This window comes from Alligator sinensis, unplaced genomic scaffold (assembly GCF_000455745.1).
Source record: "Alligator sinensis unplaced genomic scaffold, ASM45574v1 scaffold550_1, whole genome shotgun sequence".
Taxonomy (NCBI): Eukaryota; Metazoa; Chordata; order Crocodylia; family Alligatoridae; genus Alligator; species Alligator sinensis.
Window position 1 is genome coordinate 2247577 of NW_005841980.1, and position 27692 is coordinate 2275268.

At 52.1% G+C, this 27692-nt stretch overlaps 1 protein-coding gene across 1 annotated transcript in view; it reads left to right on the top strand.

The window, feature by feature from the left end:
* The first annotated feature begins 2395 nt into the window (after window positions 1-2395).
* FAT2 (FAT atypical cadherin 2) overlaps window positions 2396-27692 on the top strand; it is a 69849-nt gene continuing 44552 nt past the window's right edge. Inside the window, 3 exon segments of the mRNA XM_025201005.1 lie at window positions 2396-2575; window positions 18343-21625; window positions 22971-23285. Of these exon segments, the coding sequence (XP_025056790.1) occupies window positions 18364-21625; window positions 22971-23285 (3577 nt within the window). The 5' untranslated portion in view covers window positions 2396-2575; window positions 18343-18363.

Here is a 27692-nt window from a genome sequence, read left to right on the forward strand (position 1 = left end):
AGAGGTGTGAAATGTGGGAAAGTTCCTTCCAGACTCCTGTAGCAATCAGCTGATGCCCCGGAGCCAGAGATTTGATCACTCACACCTCGCACATCTGAATACAATGCCAGTATTGTTCGTCGCGTTATCCGAGCCCAAGGTCTGATTCTCTTGCCCTGTGTGAGAGCTGCAGCTCAAGGAAGGAGTCGTTCCTTTGATCCGTTTTCAGTGCATCTCCCAGTAACGTGGTGATTGAGGGATTGCTTCTTTATTCTCTTCCTAAAAAAATCAGCAGAGCCGGTTGCTTTCTTTTGTTACCGCATCCTTAATAATCGTAAGCGCCTCTGCTGTATAGCTGCCCTGGGTGCACATGCAAAGCCCGTGTTCGAACCTGTTCAGTCCAGGCTGAGTTTGAAATTCAAAGCTATTTCCAATGTGGAGCAAAGAGTCGTTTCAGGTTTTGCACCATCCCCTGCTGTTTTGGGGGGGGTTGCCCAATACAATTTCCGATTCCCCTGATGGGTGAGCCGCCGGTGGGAACGGGAATAGGTCGAGCGCGACACCGGGACTCAGGTTTGAGTTCAGTTCTCAGCAGTGCCACTCTCCCACTGGGCAAGTCATGTCGTCTTTGTGGCCCCAATGTCTCATAGCGGCCATAACACTGCACTTGCCTACCTCGATTTAACCTGCCCATGAAGACATGGGAGGTTTTTAGACATGGCTATGCTGGAGGCCAACAGTGTGAAATCAAAGGTCGGGATCCCGATGGCGCTCTCCTGACAGTGCGGAGCATCGTTGAGGTCAGTAGGACTTTGGGGGACCCGTGTAGGATGGGGTCTTCCCCGAGAAACTGATAGGAAATAGTCAAACTGTACTGGACCCCCGTACATCTGGGTCTCCAACTTAAGAGCTGTGCAAAGGCTGGCAGAAGAATAATTTGAGACATGCTTGGGATTAACGTTTTCCAGCTTTTCTCCTAGAAACTTGCCCTTTCTTTTGCATTCATGCTGAGATTCTCCTGACACGCTCTGATCCCAGCAGCTGGGGCTTCATGGGCAATACCAGCCATTAAAAGACTCATGAAGTGCAACCGGGGATTTTCAAACGGCGCAGGCTGAACTCGGCTCTCATGGTAGGCATGGTGTTGCCTCTCACACCACTGAGAGCAGAGTCAGGCCGTATAAACTCTGCACTTTGTAGCATCCCCTCAAAGGGCTGTCGAATGCACAAAGAAAGGGGATAGAGAGAGCCGTTCTTTCAGTAATCCCAGCCACGTACAATGATATCGAGGGACCTCAATTAGTGGAGCACAACGCATCCTTGGCTATTCCTGCAGCTGGGTTGTGCTCAGCACCGAGTGAGCTGCACCTACGGCTGTATTAATGCCGGTGGAGGCTGTCCAGAGGTTTCAAACTCACTTTCATTTCTCAGACATTGCAAAGGGATATTTTCCCATCTATTCTCAACTGTCACCCAAGTTTCCTGCGGTTTTTGGGGGTGGGGGTCGCAGCGTTGGGAGGCTTTCTTAGAGCCGGGGTCAGAAAATAGGTTATAGCTTTCCACAAAAAAAACCCCCAGTTTTTTTGTCAACCCCACAAGATCAAAATGCTTTGGGGAAAATCTGCTCTGCAGCCATCTCTGTTCTCCTCCGAGAGCAGAGGTGTCCACGACACAGCTCGGGGGCTACACGTGGCCTACGGAGCCCTGTCGTCTGGCCCCACATGCCACACCAGGGGCTGGGACACACGTTGCACCCAATCCAGGCTACACGTGGTGCCTGCCTGCCCCATTCGGTCCAGGACTGCACCGCACGTGGTGCCCGCCCTGAGACCCATGCCACGCGGCACCTGCCCCGGCTGGTCCAGGATCCCAGGTGACTTTGACACCCCTGCCCTCACTTGTAAGCTCTGTGGGGCAAGGACTTTGCCTTTAGCCTCTTTTTCTATTTTATTTTTTTGCATAGTGCCTTACACAGCCCTGGTCCCGGCTCTTGCTGTACAAATAAGAGCAATATTAAGAACAGAAGAGCAGTGACTAGGACTGTAGCATTCAAGGAGCCTCGGTTGAGATCCTTTCCCTTTGCTCCTCTGACAGCACCTACCTGGCTACTCATTAAAAGCAACCACGTGATTTGTACCTGTATTTGAGGGATTTGCCCAACACGACTCCCCCTCCCCGCTCTCCCCACCCTTCCTGGTTTTCCATGTCCTGGATTTCACAGCGATGAGACCTAATCTAACAGTAAAGAGCTCTGCAATGATTTGGCTCGGAGGCTTGGGCTCCTGCCCAGCACTGACACACGCACACATTCACTTCCCAGGAGTGTGAGCAATGCCTCTCCTCTGATCAGTCACGGGAGGGCTGGATCTTCAGAGTTACACCTCCTGCAACTTTCTCACTAGCTGCTCGCAACCTGCGCTGCCGGAATTGCAGCCTGCAAGCTCCCCCGTGGTGGGACTTCTCTGAGGCTCGCTTCTCCTCCCTGCCACCACCATGGACTCCCAGCCACACAGCAGGGGCTGCCCAGGGACAGGAGACTCAGAGGAGAGGGCAGAGAGACGGTGAATTTTGAGAGAGGTCTCTCCTGCTGCAACAGGTAAGGACATGCAGCACTTGCTGCTTTGCGAAGGAGCGATGACTCAGGAAGCACAGTGCAGCCTGGCATCGGGAGACATGGAGGAGAAGCAGGTTTAGGAGACCTTGGGAAACTTCCTTGGCAGGCGAGGGAAGAGATTTTACCCAAATCCAACCCAAAAGGTTTCATCTTTTCTGGGAGGGCTGGGAATTCCTTATTCTTCCTCCCTTTTCTTGGTCCTAGTTCAGGGAGTGAAGGTTGGGGCATGTCTGGGCAAAGTTTGCATTTGTGGCATCTGGTCACAGCTGGGCGACAGCCCCTTTGCTCCGTGCCCATAAACTTTCCCCCGGTCTTGCAGGTAGGGATGCCCTGTGCCACTGAGCGGGCTGCACAGCAGCTCTGGCTGAGTCTCTGGGGGAGGGCGAGTTAAACCGGTCTGCTTTGAACCTGGGTGTGCTGCAGGCACGTGCAGGGAGCATGTTGGTGCCGGGGAAAACGGAGGCATCTCTAAGTGTCCTCAGTGGGTCTGCAGGATTAGACACGAGTGCATTCGTGCTGTATGCATGCCTGCTGGGCTGGGAGCAAGGGGGTAGATGCCTGTATCTACACAGAGCTGCTGCTTATAATTTCCCCTCTCAGTGCCAGTGCGACTGGCATGAGCAATAGGAGCCCTAGTTTAGACAAGGCACCGGCGCTTTCATTGCATCTCGCCTCCTTGAGCGCAAGTCTGGACAGTGAGATAGTACAGACACTGGACACCGGCCAGTCAGGTAGTAAAGACACCGGTGCCATCCGTAACAGCCAGGCCTATCTGGGCGCTGCTCGCTGGGGGAACAGCTACGGAGGGCAGTTGAAGCAGCAGGTCATGGAAGACATGGCCGCGGTATTTGTTCTGTGCGTGTTTGTGCCAGGCGGTGTCTGCAAGACTGTGCTGTGCATGTGCCCGATAGCCATCTAACCCTAAATCCCTTTGTAAACCCAGACCCACGGGCATGCGCCTCTGATTTCCCCAGCACCGAGCAAAACAAGGTTAGACAAGAGCGAGGCATTTGGAGCACAGAAGTAAGAGAGCGGGGCCCTTGGAAGCAGCAGTTATCAGATAATTCACCTCCCCAGGGAATTAAAAGCAGACTGGGTGGAATGCAAGAACCCAGGAGGCCAAAGATCAGCTGTCCAGGGACACGTGTTGCTGGGGATCCTGGGCTCCGGTACGCGTTGGAGCTCTCTGTCCCAGAAAGCTGCAAAGTTGGGGAAAGTTTTGGAAAGTCTCTTCTCCAGCAATTCCCTTGATGCCACCCACCGGCGGGCATGGACGTGCAGGCAGACAATGAGTCCTGTGGCTGTGACCAGTACTGTGCATTAGCTCATAGATACTGGGTTTGAAGTGGACAAAAGCAACGTTGGGCTGCAGGTAGGAAAAGGAAAACACCTGTCCAAGGAGGCTGCCTGGTCCCAATAGTCCTCTGCAGCCTGCCGTCCACAAGTGTAGGGACCGTGCATGCTGCACTGGGAGACGCCAGGCTGGAGAGACTATCCAGTGAGCAAGGTAGCCCTCCCTGAACGTCACTGGCATCCGAATAATCAGTAATCACCGTGTACTGGACTTGTGGGGAAGGGCAGATAGCATTAGGCCACCTTAGATCATGCCACCTTATCCTCTCCAATGATACAGCGCTACCAGCCTGATCTGAAATAGGGCAGGGAGGTCAGACGTGCAGGTCAGCGTGTGGGGTAAGTGGGACACTTGCTCGATTCCCAAAGCTGCTTAGGGTTTTGTTCAGCGGTTCTCCTCTGGGTTTAGATATCTCACTTGCATGCCATGAGCAAACACACGGCATTAGCCACCTCACAGCGTCTGTAACCAAGGGCTCCGGGCTTTTCCTAAGACCTGGCATTTTTACCAGCCGTTCCTTTACCAGAGGATGTTTCCAAAGAAGCCAATGGTCTTCCTGGTCCCATAAGCAGCTCGGTGTGCAGGGAAGGGAGGAATAAGGTGCAACACCTTGAACCCTATATCCTTTGGAAGCAGATGCATTTTGCACCAGGCTTTGCTGCCAACTGCCCTTGGCACCAGTGCAAGTCACACAGGCACGCGCAAGCCAACCATTTGTTACCAAAATGGCATTTTTTTGTTGCATGCCTGTACTCATTAGCTCTTGCCTTCAGGCATGAGCAGCCTTTGTGTGTGTGTGTGTGTGTGTGTGTGTGTGTGTGTGTGTGTGTGTGTGTGTGTGTGTGTGTGTGTGTGTGCGCGCGCATCAGCAGGCACTTTTCACTAGCGTGGAAGCCTAACAGGATTAAAAAGTATCAGATTTTTTTTTTTTTTTTGCAAAACCTGAGCACCATTGTCTATTAGAAATCTGATTTGCTGAACAAACAGTTTCTCTCTCAGTCCCCATCTCCTTTGGCAGGGGACAGGTCCTTGTTTGTTATAAAGAAACTTTGCTTCCTGATTTTTTGGAAGAAAGAGCTGCAGGGAGCAAAAGGGGGATGGGTGTTTTTTAAGAAGCCGGAAGGTTTGCACTTTGCAGCTATGAAATGCTGGGGACGGATGGCTGACATGCTTCAGACAGACACAGCAGATGGGTTGCTGAGGTAGGGGGTCCTGGGATTATACTATGAATGAATATCTGATGCCTAAGAGATGGCCCGGGGACAGAGCTAGTACGAGCATCCATGCAAGGGGCCGATACCCACTGCTGTGCAATAAGTAGAGGGATGGTAACCACTCCACCGTGACATTTGCTCTGTGAGCAGTGCAGAGAAGCTCCTCATCCACAGCCAGTGTGGATCAGCAGGCTGCAAACACCTGTATCTAGGTGCTGTAGAAGGAGTGGATAAGTCTCATTAAGATATAGTGGATGCGTCTACATGTGCATTTACTGCGCAGTAATTTACCGCACAGTAAGCAGTTTTTAGGCCAGCATCTACATGTGCAGCCGGTAAAGCACAGTCACATTGTATGTGGGCTGACCTGGGACTGAAGTTAGTCCCAAGTCAGTCCGCACACGCAGTATTACTGCACAGTAAGGCATCTACACATGCATTACTGCGCAGTAACTATTTGGGTGTACATTTGATATCTGCATGATGCAGGCATCAAATGTACAGTATGCTCAAGTTGGCATAAGTTACCAGTGTTACTGTGCAGTATGGGCATGCATGTGTAGACACGTACCTGTACTGCACAATAACTTTGTAACCTAAATTACTGCGTAGTACAAGTGTATGTGTAGATGCTCCCACTGTGACCAATGAGACCCCTCTAACTATGCAAACGTGCCAGTCTTGATGGTCAGCCTAAGCCTTGGACCGCACCAGCCTGTTACCACCTGCCTGTTGTCACCAGCAGCTCTCTGTAGATATGTACAGCACCCAGCACACAGCTCTGTAGAAGCAGAATACTACTATGCCAGGAAAAAACCAGTACAACCCTTCATGGAAATCTACCTGCCAGGTAAAGGCATGCAAGGGACTGGTACCTGTGCTGTGAGCAGCCACCCCTGCTGAATGCCTGGGGAATCACAGACTCACAGGAAATGAGGGGTGGACGGGAGCTCAGGAGGTCACATCTAGTCCAGCCCCCTGCTCCAAGCAGGACCAGCCCCAACTACAGCATCCCAGCCAAGGCTTTGTCTAACCAGGTCTTAAAAACCTCCAAGGATGGGGACTCCACCACCTCTCTGGGGAGTCTGTTCCAGTGCTTCACCACCCTCCTAGTGAGAAAGCTTTTCCTAATATCCAACTTCAACTTCCCTTGCTGCAACTTGAGCCCATTGCTCCTTGTCCTGTCGTCTGCCCCCACTGAGACCAGCCCAGCTCCATCCTCTTTGCAACCCCCCTGCAGGGAGTTAAAGGTGCCATCAAATCTCCCCTCAGTCTTCTCTTCTCTAAACTAAATAAGCCCACTTCCCCCAACCTTTCCTCATAAAGCATGTGCCCCAGCTCTCAAGTCATTTTTGTTGCCCATGTTACATACTGGAAGATGGCAGAGTGCACCCACAGCAAGTCTGCAGATGGCACCGAGCTGGGGGGAGTAGTAGATATGCTGGAGAGTAGGGCTGGGATTCAGAGTGACCTCAACAGATTGGAGGATTGGGCCAAAAGGCATCTCATGAGGTTCAACAAGGACAAGTGCAAAGTCCTGCACTCAGGACGGAGCGATCCCATGCACCGGTGCAGGCTGGGGGTGACGGGCCGGGCAGCAGCTCTGCAGAAAAGGGCCTGGGGGTTACATGGACAATAAGCTGAACAGGAGCCAGCAGTGTGTCCTCCTTGCAAAGGCTACCGGCATCCTGGGCTGCATTGGTAGGAGCATTACCCATAATGCAAGGGCAGTGATCCTTCCCTGCTATTCAGCACTGGGGAGGCCCTTCTGGAGTCCTGTGTCTAGTTTTGGACCCCCACTACAAAAAGGATGTGGACATGTTGGAGAGTCCAGCGGAGGGCAATGAAAATGGTTGTGAGGCTCGGGGAACGTGTCTTGTGAGGAGAGGCTGGGGGAAGTGGGCTGATTTAGTCTGGAGAAGAGAAGACCGAGGGGGATTGAATAGCAGCCTTCACCGCCCTGCAGGGGGGCTGCACAAAGGATGGAGCTGGGCTGGTCTCAGTGGGGGCAGATGACAGGACAAGGAGCAATGGGCTCAAGCTGCAGCAAGGGAAGTTGAGGTTGGATATTAGAAAAAACTTTATCACTAGGAGGGTAGTAAAGCACTGGAACAGGTGACCCAGAGAGGTGGTGGCATCTCCATCCAAGGAGGTTTTTAAGACCAGGCTAGACAAAGCGTTGTCTGGGATGATGCAGTTGGGGTGGTCCTGCATTGGGCAGGGAGTTGGACTAGATGTGACCTCCTGAGATCCCTTCCTTCCCTCATGTCCTATGATTTTGTGATACTATAGTGCATGCTGCTGAGCGATGGAGATCTACGGTACTGCTGTGAAATAGGGAGCAGCAGACAAGTTGCGAAGACAGACCTATTACTCCACAGTCAGATGCTCTCCCTAAACAGCAGCGTAAGACTGATGCAGCCATGATGGTTCAGAAATTATGTGAGAGGCCAGGGTTTCTTAGGGTGGTATCTTTTACTGGACCGGCGGCATAGTCAAGAGAAAGTTAAACAAGCTTTTGAATGCAAGACGTTCTTCATCAGGCATCTGAAAGCTTGTCTAACTCTATTCCGACTATGGAGTTGGTCCCATAAAAGACACCACCCGAAGAAATCCTTTCCTCTCCCTAAACAGTGCAGAGGGACAGGTAGGCTTTATAAACATCACAAGAAGCTAGGAAGCCAGCATCTCCATGCCAAGGGGTGCCAAGGCGCCAGGAGGGGACAGCTGGAAGGCAGACAGGGTGGCTGAGCAAGGAAGCTGCCTGGGGAGATGGTTTGTGTGGTAACAGCGATCTCTGGGAGTGCATCTGAATGGCTGTGAAGCCACGTCTTCCCCGCACCTGGGTGTCTCTCAAGGGGCAAGTGCCATGGCCCACAGTGCTGAGATGCTCTAGGAGTCTGTCCCTGACCCATCAAGCATGGAAAAATGTGTCTGCCCTTCACAGGGGATTGTGGGAAGGGCACTGGAGGACTAGCAGGGATTGAATGATTTGCATGGGTGGGTTCCAGCCAAAGGAAAAGCCAGTCTCAGTCCTAACCTCTCCCAGCCCAGGCAGGTCAATGCATCCCAGCAGCCAGCCCCTCCAGGCTGGGGTTCAAGCCAGAGCCCAGATTCACCGTGCGGCGGAGACATGCTCCGTGATCACTACGCTGGCTGTTGCAGGTGCCTTTGCTGGACCCGGGTGTAAGTCCTGGGCAGGGGGGACTCTCACGTCTATGAATCTGTGTGAATCAAGAGTGGGATGTTGCTGTTCAGGGCAAGTGGCTCCTAGATCAGAAATGTGCATATTGAAGCAGGAGACTGGGATGGACACGACCTATATCAGACAGACAGACTTGAGCAAGGGATTTCTGCAGGGCAGACACCACGGCTGGCTCAGGGGCTGGGAAAAGCCTTGCCAAGGGAGCACAGAGCTCACCGTGGGCTGATTTACCCTGCTTTTCAGCTCTCGCCTACATAGGTCAGGTAATAATCACAATGGCATGGACTTTGCAGGGGCTGGCAACCCACATAAGTGCCCAGGGACCCGGGCGGGCTGGTAGGTCAATACACATCCGCAGATGACTTGTGGCAAACATGCCACAGTCCAAGAGAAAGCAATCTGGGGCATTAGGTCACCCAGGCAAGGACAGAGTGGAGGTGCTGCCTTGTTCGCACTCGCAGGAAGGGCATCCTCAGTGCATGCAGCAAACCCTCATGTCTGCAAAGAGCTACAGAGGAGACCTGCAGAGCCGCTTGCAGCTCCGGAGCCGGTCAGAGTATCCCTGCCTCTGCCCGACAGGCGTGGAAGAACAGGCAACCCCCTGCTCATGCGCGTCGGCTTCCACCTGGGCACTGAGCTGCTCACGGCAGTTCAGATCTCCATCAGACACTTGCAGGGCTGGGTTTCTCCAGGATTGCTGTCTCCTACAAACAGCCTTAGCCAAAAATGCACAGCTCTGCCGGCCCACAGACCTCGGTAAGGGCACCTGGGTTCTTCCTCACCTCTGGTGCATAGGAGCGGGTTGCGAGAGTAGGTACATCTCCGTCTGACTTTGACAATCTCACCCCAGATGCCCCCGGCCTCTGAAGCCTCGGGGTCAGATTCCCCGCAGCAGTTTATGCTGCAATCTGCTTCTTCGCTGAGTCTGCCTTTCATCCGCTCTGTAGTTTCTGACCATCCCTGTCTCTCCCCGGGGACTGAGCCCTTTGGGGAAAGCCGGGCGGGGGGACAGGACGGGGCATCACGATGAGCACGGGGTCGTTAGCCCACAGGGAGTTGGTGCGAATGGCAGGAAATGACCAACACAAGCGCTGCGTGTGCTAAGCAGCACGGTTGCCTGCTCCAGACCCTTCATTCATAAACCATCGCAGGTGGCTCCGAACCCACAGCACGGGCATTATACGCATTACTCTGCCTAATCACAGCGCTTCCCTCCGCATCGCCTCTCGTCCTGCCCCCATCCCACCCCGTCCCGAATGGAGCTGGCGCATAGCCTCGTTACCATCCAGGGCCCGTTAGCTACACGCACGACATTCCCAGCAACAAGAAGGGTATTTAATGGGTTACGCCAAGCAAGGGCAGACCTCGGTCATAAACTGCACGCGCACTGGGTGTTAAATGATCAGCCACGTGGCTCCTGGCTGTTTAGCAACCCAGAAACTATTTCCAGCACTCTTTTCAAGGTATTTTAATGGCCGGGGTCCATGAAATCTGTTATTCTGCTACAGAAATGCTCCTGCCCAGACAGACAGGGTCCTAGACATACCCTACAGCCCCGCCAGCTTCAGGGGGTCCAATACCATGGAGTGAGGCCTTGAGAAATCATGAAATGTGATTTTTTTTTTTAAAGCAAGGGGTGGAAAAACAAAGAACTCAAAGGGGTTGTGCTGTTCATGGGGGGGTTAGGATTTAAAGCTCACCTTTTCAGGCTTTCCTCCTCATCCAGGAGGGTAAGACACTTCCTTTTCCTTTTAAATGGAAAGCAGAGGCTGTGAACACCTGAATCCAGGAGCTGGGATGGGAGGGCAAGTGTCAAACGCCAGTGCCCTGCCCCGTACCCAGGACCCCAAGGAGGGATCCCCGGGCACTGCTTGTGCAAACATGCAGTGGGATCCATTAATAAAGCCCTTCCTCTGCCACGCTGGTCATTCAGGGATTGCTCCGGTGCATCCCTGCCAGAAGCCAAACGGACTAACCACGGACCAGGTGCACGAGAGAAACCAAGCAGAGTTTTTAACATTGCCCAAGCAGAGAAAAGGATCAATGTTCAGCAAACAGCATGGACGACAGAAGGCACACGGGGTGCCGCTAAGAGCCCAAGACCTTAGTAATGTTTGTCCTTGTCTTTCCAAAAAAAAAAAAAGGTATATTCTTTTCTAAACAGCCCTGAGACAACACGAAGGATGCTCCAGCGGTTGGCCCCGCGTGAATCCTTCATGCTGTATCCCCCCTGTCCGGGTGCGAGCTGACCCAGCTCCCCTCCCCTGCTCCAGACCTTGCCCCCACCCTGCAAAGCAGCTCAGTCCCCTTGCATTGCCCCTTCTTCCCTCCTGACCCTTGCACTTGCAAACCAATGGCCCTGCCGCTGGTAATCTGAGCGGCTGGAGGTTTATTTCCCGGTAACCTTCGGCAGAGAGGCAAGCGTGTGCCTGCATGTTAGGCCTGCGAGAACCGATCCGAACAGGCTTTGTCCAACGTTTCAGACAGGCGAGCGGGGAAGGAAAGCAGAGGGAGAGGTGGGGAGGGCGTAGACCACACCAGAGGGCTGATACAGAGCGGTGGGGTAGGGCCTGTGCTTAGACGGGGACTCGAAATGGGGTCTTTCCTCCCGATCTCTAGGCAAAAGGCCTGTTCTGGAGAACGTAGGCTGTTCCTGCTAAGGGAGATGCCCAGAAGGTTGCTCAAAGTCCCGTGATTTCCATGCACAAGAAAGAGCAGATCAGGTTTATCACACGAGGCATTCTCCTGAACCCGAGCGTCTCATGAACACGTGCACGATGTTGCCTATACATTTCCGAGCTCTCACTATTTGCGGCTTGCCGTTTGGGGCACCTGTGCAGCCCCAAGTCCCCTGAACTTGAACCGGCATTGTGAGCCGGGGGCTCAGAGCTCTTGGTTTCAAACGGGTTGCTTGCCTACATCAGAGAAACCTTGTTTGCAAACCTGGCTCCAGCAGGGTCTTTGCCCAGCCTTGGCATAACTTGGAGCAGGGCCGGCGAGCCACAGCTCCCTTGGGAGTTTTGCGGGGTCAAATGGCCCTGACGGCATAAATGAGTCTGAAGTTATTTTCCACTAAAGGGAGCAAGCTGGGAAAATCAAAACCATGCCCAGCAAAATCTCCAGGCAGCAGAAATGACGAGCCCATCTCCTTCCAGAGGCGACAGCGGAGGAAAGAATTCAATCCAGCATCAGGTCCGGTGCTAAGTCGCATGGTTTTTCTTCTAACAGTCCTTTGGGAGGGGTGCACGTCTATGCAGGGCTTGGGCTCGGGACACATGCCCTTTCCAGCAGGTTGCACTCACTTCCCCGCCATGGATCTGGAAAGCGTGCAAGCTCCGTGTCACGAGTGCTGCGTTTCCCGGGCTCCTGGAGCATCGCGCTGGGTGATCCCCGCTCCCTGTAGCCATCCATTTGCTCCCTCCTGTGCAATGCCTGTCAAAATAACCAGCTCCTGGATAGATTCTGCAGCTATCGGCAATCCTCTGATTTCCAGATACTTCGAGGGATTTCTGAGCCCTGCTTGCTGATCGTAAGGAAAACTCAACCCGGCAGGTAACAGCCCCCTGCTACGGCCTGGCCGTCTCCACCATCCGCAGGAAGGATCCTGGAAACCCTGCTTCTGGATGCTGTGCGGTGTGGGGCTGCCAGGACTTCTCCAGCCAGAGAGGTGCGATGTGCCACCGTCCCTGCATGTCCGGGCACCAGAAAGCCCAGCAGCAGGAGGGGTGTGGATCCCGGAGATGGAAGCAAACAAGGAGAGATGTGAATTATATCATCTTGGCAACAAGCAGCTGCCTGGAAGCTAACAGGAAGCATCCTCGGGGTATCGGAGACTTGAAAGCTTTAGAAAAAGAAAGAGTAGGAGGATTTGATCCACTGTGCCAGCCCCAGACACGTAGAGTCCTGATCCCTGCTCCCTTCCGACATGCGCTCGCTGCTGCGAATGACTCGGAGGGGGAAGTTTTCCTGGGTTCACAAAAAAAAAATAAAACCTGCCTTGAAGGCTTGCATGACTGGGAATGATGAGTTGTCCTGGTGGGTGACCATTAAGTCCCCTCGACCTTCTGTCAATCCACAGGCAAACCCACTACCCCGTGCAGCGCATTGCACCTTGGCCGTGATTCAGAGACCCCTGCACCCTGCACCCCAGCCCCCTCCCCTCTTCCTGCTTGCAGCTTGGGTTGATAGTAGATTTGGTTTCTACCACAGCTTCTGCCCCAGGCCTTGCAGTCAAGATGTTGGCATCAGACAAACCACCCACTGCTACAGAGCCCCCAGGCCCAGCGCTGTCAAATGCACCAGGTCTTTTCTGGAAGGGTTTTTCTGCGAATCTGGGGATGGATCAGAACAGGCCACTTTTGGTACCATGTACCACGCATGTCCTCCACCTCCCCTGCAGCCACTGCTATCCTGGGTGCCCTGGGTCTATTTCTTATTCTTGCAACTTCAGCACACGTGAGAGTCCCAGGTTAACGGCTGCGGAGGCAGAAGTTGCATGCCGAGCACGTAATGCATGAGCCGCAGCTCGCCTCCGTCTGCTCCACTAACCTGCAGGGACCTGACCGGCGGAGGTGAGGAGGTAACCCAGCCTCTGAGCACGCCGACCTCCGCCAACGCTGCCCTCAAAGGTGCCAGCGCCACAGCTGGTTTCTCAAAGGTGGACACCTGTTCTCTGGGAACCCAGCAGAAATCATTGCTCTTAAAAATACCAGCCAGCTAATAGCGCGGCTCAGCCACAACCAGCCTGGGCTTGACTGCAAGCAGAAACAGAGATGCAAAGCGTTCAATCGCCCCTTCCCGGCTACGTGTGGAGACACGCCATCTCCTGGGAAGGAGCGAGGGAAGGAGCCGGCTCGTTGCAGCCGTTCAAGGCAGAAAGGAAGGAAACATGGCCTAGAGCGATCCAATGCAGCGTGGCCACCCAGAGCTGCAGCCATCCCTCCTGCTGTTATCTAAAGGGAATGGCTCTGATACACAGCGACCTGGGAATAGAGGCCTTCTAGAGATGAGGACAGCTGATGTTTCTTCTTTCTGAAGCTCCCTGGACTGGTCTGGACCACAGCAGCGGGAGGTCCCAGCACAAAGAGGTCTGGACACTGCCACCCATCCCGGTCTGCCCCACACTGCACGCCCAGGAGGTCACCACTGACCCTGCTCCAGGCTTGCCCCCTGTGCCACTCTCAGGCATAGACACCCAGGGCTTGAGACAAGCCCAGAGCAGCTTTCTGGGTAGCTTCCCTCGTGTAGAAGGTGGGAAGGGCACGGGTATGAAGCCTGCCTGTGAATTCAGGTGGACAGATGTGTTCTAGCCCTTCAGTCCCCAGAAACATTAGCACCCTGGGAGCAAATCAGCACTGCCTGGAGTAATGTAGTTGGGGCTGGTCCTGCTTGGAGCAGGGGGTTGGACTAGATGTGACCTCCCAAGGTCCCTTCCACCCCGAGTTTTCTATGAGTCTATGAATCTGAGAGTCCAGATGTTTTCTGACATCAGCTATAGCTCCTAACCGTGCATCCCCTCCACCTCGGAGCATTTTGCAAGAACAAAGCCCTCAGCTACTTCAGATTTCCAGCCTGGCGAACGTTATCAGTGGAGCAACATGCTTGTGACCCACAGAAGAAAGCTTTTCCCTTGCATGGTCTCAGGAGGTCTTTGCTCTCCAGGCACCATGAACTCCTGGAAACGGAAGCACGTAGAAACGGAAATGAAACAGAACCAAAGTCCTCACATCTTCCCTTTTCCAGTCCCATCTCTCATTACCAGAGCACAAACAGACCCCAAATCTCACAGTGCCAGCTGGCAGAAAACATCCGGTGGAGCTGAAACCAGCAGCCTAAGCAAGAACGATGACCCGAAGGGGAACGACCACCAGCTCCTGCTGGCAGCGCCAGGGAAGGGGGAAGGATGACCTGCCCCATGACACTCAATGGGAAGCGGACTGATTTCTTCATAACCCAGTTACCCTCCGCTCATAAAAGAGCTTGTTACCTCTTCCGCGGGCTAAACCAGCCGGGAATCGGAGCTGAGAAACATTACCAACATTGTGTGTGGCCTGCTCGCAAGCTCAATTGCTGAGTCTTCTCTCATTGCAAAACCAAAGGGAATCCAGGAAGGAGGAAAGCAGTAAGTGGCCCAGACTTTTAATAGCAAATTAGTTTTTAAAAAGTTGCAAAAATCTACTCAATTCAGTCACTGTTGGTCTTCCTAGCGATGGTTTGAGCCGTGCCATAGGAGAGGGAGAGTCCTCCATTAAACTTCATAGCCTAGTTTAAAAGCATCCTGAAGCACATACAGGTTTTTTTCTGGTATACCCCATGCGTCTGTCTGCACTCTGAAGTTTTAGCTCGGCTGTTTGCACACCGCGGTCCTGGCAGTCCTTAAATATCCTGAGAATTGAGCTTCCAAGACAAAACGGGGGGAAATCCATAGGAATTTAACAAGAAGAACAGACATGCATTTCCTCTCCCTGCTCCGAGAATTGCCCAGACACACGCACGGGGTGGGGGGTTCGAGCTTAGCCAGAGTTACATTTGCAATATTAACATCAGTTGTGGCACGTACTGACTTCAGGGTAATTAAGCAGCATGCCTGAGGGCAGAGGCTGAGAAGGGCAGGGGCCAGGAAGGAAATGTTGGGCCTGTGCAAAAGCAGGAGGCGTTAGCTCTGCTGGGGAGAAGACACCAGATTTGAAGGACCAAAGGCCTGATGCTATTTAGCAAACTCTGTCTTCCTAAGCCACGATGCTCGCTTTCACTGCTCTTATTACTGTGCTACTCTACACTCAGGTGTCACGTGCAACAGAAAGCCTTCCTGGTTTGCAGCTATGGGACACGCTTCTCTTCTTTCGAGGTGCAGCCTTGAAAGTTGGAAAGGGAGCAGCTTCCAACAAGTCCCTGCTTGCCGCCCACCTCCTTTGCCTCCTTAAGTAACACGCAGACCTTTGAAGAGCATGGCTGTCGGGTGTAGAAGGAACCAAACGCCTTTCTGGATCAATTAGCCCTGACCTCCCAAGGTTGAATGGTTTGCTCAATATCTGGAAACGTGTCCAGCTTTTGGGGCAGAGAAATGACATTATAGAAGCAAAAAACCTTTTTTTTTTCAATCCTGCCGCAAGTCAATCACATTCACATGGGCTTCTCGGTCCAATATTTGCGCTCCCCTCTAAGCCAAGTCAAATATGTTACATCTTAAATGTCAGCTGTCTTGCTCTAAAAAAAAAAAAAAGAATGACCATCCGTTAGGGAGACCGCTGGATGACAGCTCTTTATGTGTTAATGAAGACTGGATCCGAGTGATGGCATCTGGCTTACGATCCTTTATTTGTCAAGAATGAGCTTTCTCGGCAAGAGAATATGATCTGCCTGTTTTCCAAAGGGGCATACACGTGCATTCAGATCATTTGTTTCTAGTGTTTGCCTTGACTTGGAAACCGAACGGGTTCTCACTTCTAAAACGATGAGTCTTGTAAAAGCGTCTGGAAAAACAAGTCTTCCTTGTTTGAATCAGGAAGGTGCCAAGTGGCTGGCAGGCGTTTGATATACTATACAGATCCAAAACAGGAAGAAAGATCACCAGATAGAGATCTCTCGGTATATCCAGGGGAAGTATATGCACCTATATTTAGCTTGAATTACCAGTGAATTTCCCTACTTCCAGTCCCAAATGCAAATACAAGATTATTCATCAGGCTTTATAAAAAAACCCAAAAAACCAACACCCTGACTTCAAAAACCACTGCCAAATACAACGAGATACATCCATACTAATCATATAGCTGCTGCCCAGTTTCTTCACTGATATTGCATCCTTGTGACACTGTAGTCCCGTGTGTTGGCACTGGCCCACAGCATGCAGGAGGATAAATGATAAGGTGGCAGACGATGCTAATGGTGGGACCTGATACTGGATGTGCAATCCTTGTAGCTTCTGCTCCAAGAGTCAAGTCTTGGTATTTAGCAGAGAAATCTCACTATCCACCAACGGGGCTTCAAGAAGACACGAGATATCACTGTAGACCGGTGACTCTCAACCAGGGGACCGTGGCATGCTAAGGTGCCTGGAGATCCTTTCAGGGATGCCACACAACGTTTGCACTGTTAGGTGTGCAAACACGATTTGTAAGATAAGCCCAACATTTCCACATAGGAACCCACCATGTTCAAGTCTTGTGGAGTTCTTTGCAACAGAAGACTTGGTCTGTTCATTTTCTCTGGTCAAAAAAAAGAGTTGGCACTTTCTGAGGGGTGCCTCGAGCCTATCAAGGGGTGCCTCGAGTCTAAAAAAGGTTGCAAACCCCTGCTGTAAATGGAGTCAGGGAGGGACCGGCCATAACAGCTAGAGTTATAAGAGCTAATATTGCAAAGGGAGAGCTTTGGAAGGACTATAAAGCAGAGGACAAAAATCTGAGTCAAAGTGGTGCAGAGGAGATGGCGACGGTGTCCACAGGGCTTGAGAAAGGCGGCTGCAGGGAGCTTGGAGGAAGGGAAATTAAGAGCTCGGTTTTAGCGATGTTGCTCTTGGCTGACAGTTAGACGTCCACAAGGAGAAGTCAGAGAGGCATCCTGGAAGTTTGCTTTGGACAGGGGGGAAATGCTCTGGGGAGAGAAGTAGACCTGGGAGTCATTTGTATAGAGGTAGGAGCTGAATTTGTGCTTGTGGAGAGAAGGTGCGGAGGGAGGAGGGGAAAGGACAAAGTCCTGTGGAAAGTGGAAGCAGAGATAAGGAGGATCCTCTCCCGGACGGGGTGAAGGAACAATTAGGGAAGACGCTGTAGCCATGGGATGACGAGAGGAGGATGGCTGACTGTCCCAGGTGACTGACAGGCCCCGGAGGATGCGGGTGGAGCACTGGTTTTGAGAACTGGCTGGGAGAAGGCCAGTTTGGAGCAACTTCAGAGACGCCGGCTAGGGCGGATCCAGTCAAGTGCAGCTGGCTTCGGCTCTGGAATGGAGCTGAAGGAGCTTTGAAATGAAAAGAAGAAGGGATACGGAGAGGCAAAGGCATCCAGAGGCAGGTCCTTTCAAGATAGGAAAGGCTAATGCCTGTGTGTGTTGTGAGGGCAAAGACCCAGAGGAGAACAAGAAGTGAAGAGAAGAGTAGAGGAAGGGGCAAGAGTTGGTGCAAGGAAAATGAAGCAAGAGGGGGTCCCTGGGGTAAGTGGAGGGATGAAAGGAGGAGAAGGGGCAGACAAGAAATGTCTGCCTCTGTGACAGGGAAGAAGAGGAACTCTATGAAGGGAAGCGGGCTGGAAAGGAAGCCGAGGAGAGGGGGAAGGCCAAGGTCATGTTTTGTTGGGTATCTCTTGGAAGACATTGGCAAAATCCAGACAGGAGCAAGCATGGGTGACTGGTGCCTCCCAAGTCTGGGAGGGCACCAGATTGCCAAGCGGGGAGTGAGGCCGATTGCCAAGCCAGCGGCAAAACCAGAAGTGCACTTCCAGTTTCGTGGCTGGCTCTTCCAGGGGGTGCACGGCCAATCTCAAGGGGTGCACGCGCACCCATGTGCACCCCCTATGCATCGCCAATGGGAGGGAGGAATGCAGGCCAGAGAGTGGAGGACTTGTGCAATGAGTTAGAGACGGAGGAAAGGCAGCTGGGATCGCAGATGGGGGAGTCAATGAGGTGGCACGAAGAAGAGACGATTTAGTGAGGTAACGACGGAGCTGGAAGAGGAGAGAAGACATTTTAGTGGAGGAAGCCAACTTGTCTTCTCCCTTAGATACTCCACAGCTGGAGGGCAGGAGCAGAGGAAGTGGAGGTTGGGGTGAGCCAGGGCTGGGGCCCGCGGGACCGACCGCGGGAGGGGAAAGAGAAGCAGAAGGTAACGATGAGGAACAGAGACATTCAATGGTTGTGCCAGTGGAGGGAAGAGAAGAGAGGTCAGGGAGGATGCTCCTTTGGCTGTAACATGTGGGCCTGAATAAAACCATCTCTGCTCCACATTAGCTGCTCTCTAACTGCTCTCTTTGTCTCTCTTCAGGGCTTGAGAGGACACCCTGCCATGGAAGCCATTACCACGAGGTGTGTCCTCAGCTTAGTTATTCTGGTATTTTGCACGACCCAAGGTGGGAGCTCGGAGAAAGGCAACCCCTCCCCGCTGCACTTCACCCACCTCATTTACAACGCCACCATTTACGAGAACTCGGCTCCCAAGACCTACGTCGAGAGCTACGTCAAAATGGGCATCTACATGAAAGACCCAGACTGGGCCATCCGATACCGAATAGCTTCTGGGGACAACGCTGGCCTCTTTAAAACCGAGGAGCACGTTGTTGGGGATTTCTGCTTCTTGAGGATAAGGACTAGGAGTGGTAACACAGCGCTTTTAAACAGGGAGGTGAAGGACAATTACATGCTGATCATTCAAGCCACCGAGAGGAGCTTTGCCTACGAAGCGTGGGCCAAAGTGTTGGTCCACATTCTGGACCGAAACGACCTGAAACCCCTCTTTTCACCCCCCTCGTACAAAGTCACCATCCGAGAAGACATGCCTCTAAAGACCACGATCGGTGTGGTCAGCGCCACGGATGCCGACCTAGGCCAGAATGCAGATTTCTACTACGCTCTCAACACCCGGTCGCACTTGTTCACCGTGCATCCCACCAGCGGGGTTGTGATGACCGCTGGTAGGCTGAATGCTACCCACCGAGGGAAGCACCAGCTGCAGGTCCTGGCTGTGGACAGGATGAGGAAGATCTCGGAGGGCAACGGGTTTGGAAACCTGGCTAGCCTAGTGGTCCAAGTGGAGCCATCTATCAAGAAGCCCCCGGTCATTTCGTCCGTGACGGTGACACCACCTGATTCAACTGAAGACCTTCTCTATGCAACGCTGCTGGTGGAGACGTACGGCTCAGAAAGTGGGATAGATTCGGTCGACATTGTGGGCGGAGATCCAGGGAGGCATTTCAAAGCTATCAAATCGTATGTCGGGAGCCATGAGTTTACGATAGTGTCAACCAAGGAGATTAACTGGCTGAATAACCCACTGGGTTTCAATCTCAGTCTGCAAGCCAAGGACAAGAGCAAACCACCCCTCCACTCTCCGGTTAGAGTTATTCACATCCCTCCTTCCAAACACGTCTCAGCCAGATTTGAGAAAGACGTGTACAAGGTCCAGCTCAGCGAATTCTCCCCACCGGGGAGCCACGTTGCTATGGTTGCAATCACCCCAGTCTTTCCAAATCTGAAATATATGTTGAAACCCTCTCCTGACAGCACAAGTTTTAAGATCAACCCTCACACGGGGCTGATAACGACAGTCAGGTTCATGGACTTCCACGAGCAGCCTCAGTTTGAACTTGACGTGACAACCACCAACAGTCATGCCTTCGCCACCGTCGTTGTTGACATCATTGATTGCAACAACCACGCTCCGAGCTTTACTCAGTCTTCGTACCACAGCAACTTTGATGAAAACCTTTCTTCCGGCACCAGTGTCCTAACAGTGAGAGCTACCGATCAGGACCACGGGGAGAACGGCTTTGTCACCTACACTATAGCCAACCAGAAATCCGTTCCCTTTGTCATTGACCCATATTCAGGCACAATCTCCACCACCAAGCCAATGGACTATGAACTGATGCAGCGATGGTACCACCTACGGGTCTGGGCTGCAGACTGGGGCTCGCCCTTCCGCCACGAGACAGAGGTTTATGTCTCCCTCGTGTTAAGCAACCTAAATGACAATGCCCCCGTGTTTGAGAAGGCCAACTGCAATGGAAGCATCCCCCAGGACCTACGTATCGGGGGTGCGGTGGCCATGGTATCTGCCATTGATATCGATGAGCTGCAGCACGTTAAATATGAAATCATGTCTGGCAACGAGCTGCGGCATTTTGAGCTGAACCCCATCTCTGGAGTCATCTCCCTGAGCACCTCCTTCAGGGACCTCCCAGAGGGACGACTGCCCTTCTACTCTCTGAAAATAACTGCTACAGATGGAGAGAACTATGCTCTGCCCACCTCTGTGAACATCACCGTGGTCAGCCCAGGTTTCCCAGTCCAAATGCAGTGTGAGGAGACAGGGGTGCTGAAGCAGCTGACGGAGACAATCATCCACTCCATCGAGTCTCAATCTCAAGGCCACGGCCAAGAGGATGAAACAACTCTGAACCTGTATCTCATCAACCATCATGCACCGCAATTTGATGATACCTTCCCAAGATCTATCGATATCATGGAGACTGTCCCGGTCAACTCCACCATCGTTGACTTGGTAGCTGTGGACCCTGACACTGGCTTCAATGGCAAATTGGTGTATGTGATCTCTGATGGGAATGAGGACAGCTGCTTTACTATTGATGCAGAAACGGGTCTCCTTCAGGTGTTTGCTCCTTTAGACCATGAGCGTACAAGCTTCTACATCCTTAACATTACCGTATATGATCTCGGCGCTCCGCAGAAGTCAGCATGGAAACTCCTGGCGGTGAATGTGTTGGACGCCAATGACAACGCCCCTAAATTCCCACAAGGTGCATACTGGGTGGCGATACCCGAACACGTAACAACAGGGACAACAATAGCACAAGTAAAAGCAGAGGATGTGGATACAGATGACAACGGAAGGGTAAAATACTCCCTCTTGACCCCCACAGATAAATTTGCCATTCATAGTGTCAGTGGGGAGGTGACAGTGATTGGACCCCTGGACAGAGAACTATGGCCTTGCTATGTGCTCAAAATAGAAGCGAGGGACCAGCCAACAACGGGCCATCCGCTGTTTTCGGTCACCGATGTGGTTGTGACTTTGGATGATGTCAATGACAACGCTCCACGCTGCATCCCAGATCTCAACACGGTGAAGGTCCCAGAGGACTTGCCCCTCGGGACCATCCTGCTGTTCCTGGAGACCTTTGATCCGGACACTGGCTTTGGGGGTGAGGTGGCGTACAGCTTCCTCAATGACCAGGAGAAGGTGTTCCACCTGGACAGATCGACAGGGGCTCTCAGCTTGGAGAAAGAGCTAGACTATGAGAAAAGGGACTCTTATAATCTGACCGTGCAGGTCAGCGATGGGGGAAAGCCTCTCTCCTGCTCGTCCCTCTGCCACGTGGAAGTCACCGTCCTGGATGTGAACGAGAACTTGCACCCTCCTCGCTTCTCCTCCTTCGTGTTCACCGGCTGGGTGCAAGAGAACAGCCCTGAGGGGACATCAGTCGTGACGGTCGCTGCACAGGATGCGGATAAGGGGAAGGATGGAGAGCTCCAGTATTTCATCCGTGAGGGCACGGGCCTGTCTGTCTTCCGTATCGAGAAGGACACAGGTAATTGTTATGTTTGTCCAAGGCATTCGCCAAGAAATGCAAATTCACCAAGAAATGACTCCTACACGTGTGGGATAGAGTACTGCTAGCCTGGTGGGCATAGACTATATTGTAAACAAGGTAAAACTATACATGCATTGCCATCAGCAGATTCAACTGAAAAATAACTTAATATTCACACATGCAGATTCAACACATTCACATCTCTCAGAGTCATGACCACCTCGGGTCAGGGGCAGCTTAGAGACTGGCTTAAATGATGCCCCGTGACTAGCAGAACCCTTCTGGATCCTAAACTGTTTGCAAAGCCTGTGGGTTTTTTGCCAGCTATACGTGTTCACGGGAGTGCAATATGCACCCTCAGGTACGGCCGGCAGAGCTTGGACCTCCTCTTTCGGGTCTCCATGATGGGAAGAGACCTTCCAAGACCAGGCAAAGTTCCTAATACCCCTACTAGGAGAAGCCACGCAGCGTGATTAGGATTAGACTGTACTCCGCTGCCCCTTTCCACATCCCTTCTTGGCCTTCATTGGCCACACTCTGGGATTTCTTGGGTAGGATATTTGCACAGGCTGTTGGAGAATCAGCTTCAAGCCTGTCCTTTGACTGAGGGGCTCCAGACCCACAACACTGGCAAGAGTACCCTGACCTGTCTGCAACAGGGCAATCTGCAGTGGGGTGCACTCAGCCTCTCATGTCGATGCTGCACGACTGAGATGCTCCTTCAACCAGAGAGAAGCTGCATCTCGGTAGCCTGGGGATTATAGCATTCACCTGGGGAGGCAGGGAGCCTGGGGTTGAGACCTCCCCACCCTATAACATGACAGTTAGATGCTCACCCAAGATAAATGGGAGAGCTGGGTTCAAATCCCCACAAGCAGAAGAGGGCATTGAACCTTCATGACCTGGGGCAAGTGGCCTAATGACCGAGTTATTAGTTAAAACAAAAAAACAGAGGCCCCTTCTCCTTCCCTGCCACAGTAAATCTAATCCCAGTGATTTCTTTCCCAGCCACAATTATTCAGAAATAATTTCAGGAGGACTAAAAGCACTCGTGGCAGTGGTGGCCAACTGAAACCACGTCCACCCAGCCCAGCCCTAATCCCAACAAACTCTTTGGTCTTTTCCTTCACCAGCCACCCTCAAGGCATGCCGTTTCTACATCGAAAATAATTCCTACAGGATAGGCACCCATTTCAGTGAGGAGACAGAGATGTCCTCCACAGTAACCCAGACCTGGTAGTGGGTCACAGCCACATTTAATCACATCAGCTTTAAGGGTAACACTCTTCAGGTTTGTTGGACTTCTCTGAGCCCAGGATAAGAGCTTACTTAACTCTTCCAGGTACAATCCTGACCATGGGACCACTGGACCGAGAGGCCACCTCTCACTACTGGCTGACCGTGTTAGCTGTGGACCTAGGATCTGTTCCTCTGTCCTCTGTGACTGAGATTTTCATTGAGGTCGCTGACATCAATGACAACCCACCCCTGATGTCCAGACCTGTCTTTTATACGGCTGTAATGGAGAACTCTCCACCAAACACCTCTGTCCTGCAGCTTGATGCCAGCGACCCGGACTCCAGCTCCAAAGGGAAGTTGACTTTTCACATCCTAAATGGAAACCCCCAGGGATTCTTCGCCATTCACCCTGGCACAGGTAAGGGCTGAACACACCCAGTGTCTGCATTTTAAGCTCTGTGTTGCACACTCAGGGCTTCTGAGAGCATAACCAATGCAGGGCAGTGTGCAGAGCTGGTCTCTAAAGCAGTGTTTCGTGCAACTGCGGCCGCTTCCTGTGTCCAAAACCCGCATCGCAACGTCTGTTGAGAGGTCCATCCATATTTCTGGAAGCTGTCACAGTCTTAACTGCAGCCACGCGGCTCTCAAAAAGAAGCAGCATTCATGCTCCCAAGGGTATATAGATCAAAGAGATTCAAATAATTGGTTTTACTCTTCTTGGGAATCAAACGCACGGTTGTGCAACAGAGGCCAGTAGCATGTAGATCACCACCAGTAGGACATGCCCCAATGGAAGGGACTTTGTTCAGGGACCAGAACGATCGCTGTGAGGCATTACTTATGAAAGATGACTCTAACGGGGTTTGGGTTCTCCGGGTTTGCTACCAATATCACTTCAGCCTTGCTCTGCCATCTGCCTAGACCGTGTCTTTCATCTCAGGGATTAGTTGGCAGATCACTTAGAGTCTTCCAAAGCCCACCGATGTTTCGTGTAAACAGTCCCTAAGACTATTACAGTGGCTCTGACATGGGGCCCGTCTAATAGCAAAAGCCTTGCCACACCCCTCATTAGATCCACGCTTGGAAACAGAGGGAGGAAAAGCAAAGCGTCTGAGGATGTAATGAGATTAATTAGTGGCATTGGGCCAAGGTGAGTGTTGTCAGACTAGTGCAGTGGGTTGCAGGTCTGCACCGTGCTTATTTCCTTGCTCTCAGACTGCGGCCGGAGCTGGCTCCACGGAAGGGGTGTGCAAATTAGCTTGTTGCCCCGTGGCTTCCTCCAACCTCCCCCGTTGCTGGTTGAGAAGTGGAATTCAGGGCTCCCAGAGGGAACAATACTGCAGGGCTGAGCATAAGGGGCTGCTTAAGGGTAAAGAGCAACGTGCAAATAGAGAAAGACTCCAAAGGGAAGAGCCAGGAGAGACTCATAGGGCTTGTCTGTGCCAGTGCGGGCTTAGAGAGGACAGGACTAAGTGCTCCCCACTCACCCAAAGCCCCCAGTGCTCCCTTGAACCAGAAGTTTGCAGAGGACACTACTCCCCACTGCCTTTTCTCGGACCTGCCAGTGCCAGAGGGCTCAAAAGTAGGTGTTGGGAGCAAATTCAGAGCAGCCTAGCAAGAAAATTGCTCTCTCTCCATGATGTGCCACTAGACGAGCCCAGATCCCTTCTACTGACCTTGTACAATGCTCTTGGGAGGACAACGGGGTGTGCTAGGGATCACCACGGGGTGGGACTCATAGCCCTCCCACCCATCAAGTCTCCCTCCCCTTCCCAGCCCTCTGGGTCACCTGTAACCAGCTGCCCAGCGTCCAGATGCTACAGCCTCTGTGTGGAAGTAATGTGGAAGTATTCTCATGTGGAAGCAATGGCAGTGACAAAATCCAGATGTTTGCTGAAGAGCCAACCAGCCTCTCAGCCAAGCCCTATGTTGCCACCTGCAGCCCTACAAAAAACGAGGCACTCAGGCATGAGCTTTCTCCCATCCTCCACCCTCCAAACCCTGCAGCCCAGGGGTTATTTGCACGTGATGAGAGATGCTCTCATCGGCCCTGTAAGAAACTCAAGTGCTGATCTTATCGCGTGGGCACTTGGGGGAGGTCTCGCCTTTCAATCCCAAGCTCGAATAGTTCAGGGGCCGGCTTCCAAACCTCATCAGGACTCATTGCTCATCCCTTTGACTTGCATGTCATCCAAACCACAAGGCTTGCCTGGGAACATTGGCATGCATTGCTCAGTTTATAGGCAAGTACAGAGCGTAATTATAAAGAAGCCATTCATAGCTGCTGCCAGAGAAAGTCACAGCTTGTCTAAATTTTTGGGCTGTAGGCACCGTATTGTAAAAGCAATGCTGAGTTCACTGTGTGGAAAGGAATATGCTACTTGCTCCATTAAAATAGCTGCAAATATGATACCCCGAGGTGAGCAGTGGCAAGGTGGTGCTGAGATGAGGGACGACGATCTCTTTAACGTGGGGAAAGCAATCAGGACTCATGGTTGAGGTGATATCTTTTATTAGACCAACTAGATTTCAATAAAAGATAAAAGATATCACCTCGACCACAAGTCCTGATTGCTTTTTCCTCTAGACCAACACAGCTACAACCGGGATACCTTTAATGTGGGGATTCACTTGAGCCTCTCCAAAATAATGATGGTTACACAAAGCAAAGTTAGAAGATTTTCCTAACGTAACGTAAATTGAGTGACTTCACCTACACAAAAAGTCTGACTTCACCTACACAAAAAGTCAAAAGGGAGACAGGACCTGGAGAAATATGTGGCACCATGAAGTCTTTAGAGCTATCAAGCCAGTCCCACAGGGTTATTTTTCTCCCCAAAAATTCTAGATTTATGTTCAGAATGGAGTTTTTCCCACCCCAAAATGCTCATCTTTTCTTACAAAAAAGTAAAAAGCCCATAAGAAGTTGTAGAAGGGCTTTTCCAAACCAGCAGCGTCTCAACGGAGGTCTGCACGATCCAGATGCATCCATGCTGCCTCTGGATGGACATCCCACCACAGGAGACCAGTTTGGAGCGAGTGAACTTGCGGCCGGACTTGACTGGGAAAGTCTCACTCTCTTTGCATTGTTCTGAGCTGTGATTCATTTCAAGAGGAAACCGCAGAGGCTATTGTTGTGAGTCATGCGATTTCAGCTAAGACTGGAGGGGAAGAGAAGCAACCTAATGGGTTCGGGACATGATCCAACAGTGCATTTGGAAGGGGAGCTCTGAAAGTTAGAGACTGACACAGCCCAGGCTGTGAGGCTCCTCACCTACCCCAGTAAAACCCAGGCAAATAAGGGTTCATGTTACAGTGAAACATTGCTCAGTCCCAAACCCAGCCAATGCACCCAGGATGCATCGAGAAGGGAAGACCGGCTATGCCCTTTGACGGTAGGAGGGAACACAAGCAGAGCTGATTGGGAAACGACTGTAAAAAACTTCCTTCTGGAGCAATAACAAAAGCAGGAGAAGGCAGGGGAAAAAAAGACTTTTGACAAGATCCATTCCCCACTTTGCTGCACCAAAGGCTGGTGCCTGCATTAGGACACATGCACATTGTTGTCAAAGGCCCCTGGCTGCATCCAGGCACCTAAGGATCCTCCCATCACAGCCCCACCACCATAATTCACCCTCTCCCCAGTTCTCTTCAAGATCTCCCCCCCAGTGGTGTTCAGCCTCCAGCCACCTGTGGAAACTGGGTCTGCTAGGAGATAGGCATCTATCTGGTGGGATAGAGCCAGGCGTGCTGGGGCTTTGGTTTCCACTGGTGATGAAAGGGGTTGAGCAGACAGCTCTGTGGGCTGAAGGTCTTCCCATAGCTGCCCCGCTCTCCCAAACCATCCCCCTCTTCCCGGGGCAATGTAGTATCGCAACCTTTGGGACCTTCCAGCCCTTGGTACCTCTGCTCAGAGAAGAGCAGGAAGGGCAGCCAAACCCCAGCTCTGCCTGACGCCCACTTGCTAATGCTCCACGACTTAGCCTGAAGAAGGTTTTGCAACAGTGCAGCATTTGAATCCATGAGATTGGATCCATGTCTCTGCAGCCCACAGCATAAACCCAGGCGCCCGTAAGCTCCAATCTGCACCCAGCCCTAACTTTGCGTGACAAGATGGAGATAACGTGATCTCGGTCTGGCCTGCACGCTACTTATTGCAGACCTATGTCATGGCTAAATGGGAAATCAGCCCTTTCCTTTGCTCTCTCAGAATTAGAGGAGTTTAAAAGGCCGCCCTTGGGAATGCCCCCTTCACAAGGAGTCTGCCCCTGAAAGCACAGCGCTAGCCTGAAACATTGCCCGCTCGTGGCCTGCTGAGAAGAGGGAGAGTAAATGAAAAGCCAACAAAGAGGGGGAAAAACATTAGAAAATGATGACCTACTGAGGTCCCTTCCAACCCTAACATCTATGTATTTATGAATCTATGAAAATGAAGAAGAAGCATTCATGCCACCGGCAATGGATTATCTCCAGCCCAACCCTGCAGGCAGTACTTGAGACATCATTTGTGATGGAAACGTGTTGAGATGTGAATATGGGGTTTGTGTCACACAAAAGAGTCCTTCTTGGGTATTGAGTGGGATCCAGGGCCCACGGGAAAGGGTCGTCCTGGAGCGCATCAGCATGGCAAAGAACTCACAACTACTTGTCTCTTCGTTAGTGGGATCCTTGTAAAGACACGGCAAGCAGTGCAGCTTGGGGGTGTCAAGGTTTTGATTTAAAACTGCCCATCTGGCCCACACTTGTGTCAGCTGCAGCTGCTCCATGGCTCCCTTGGTACGTCAGGTCCCCATCTTCTTCTCCCACCCCAGGCAATGATTTCAGC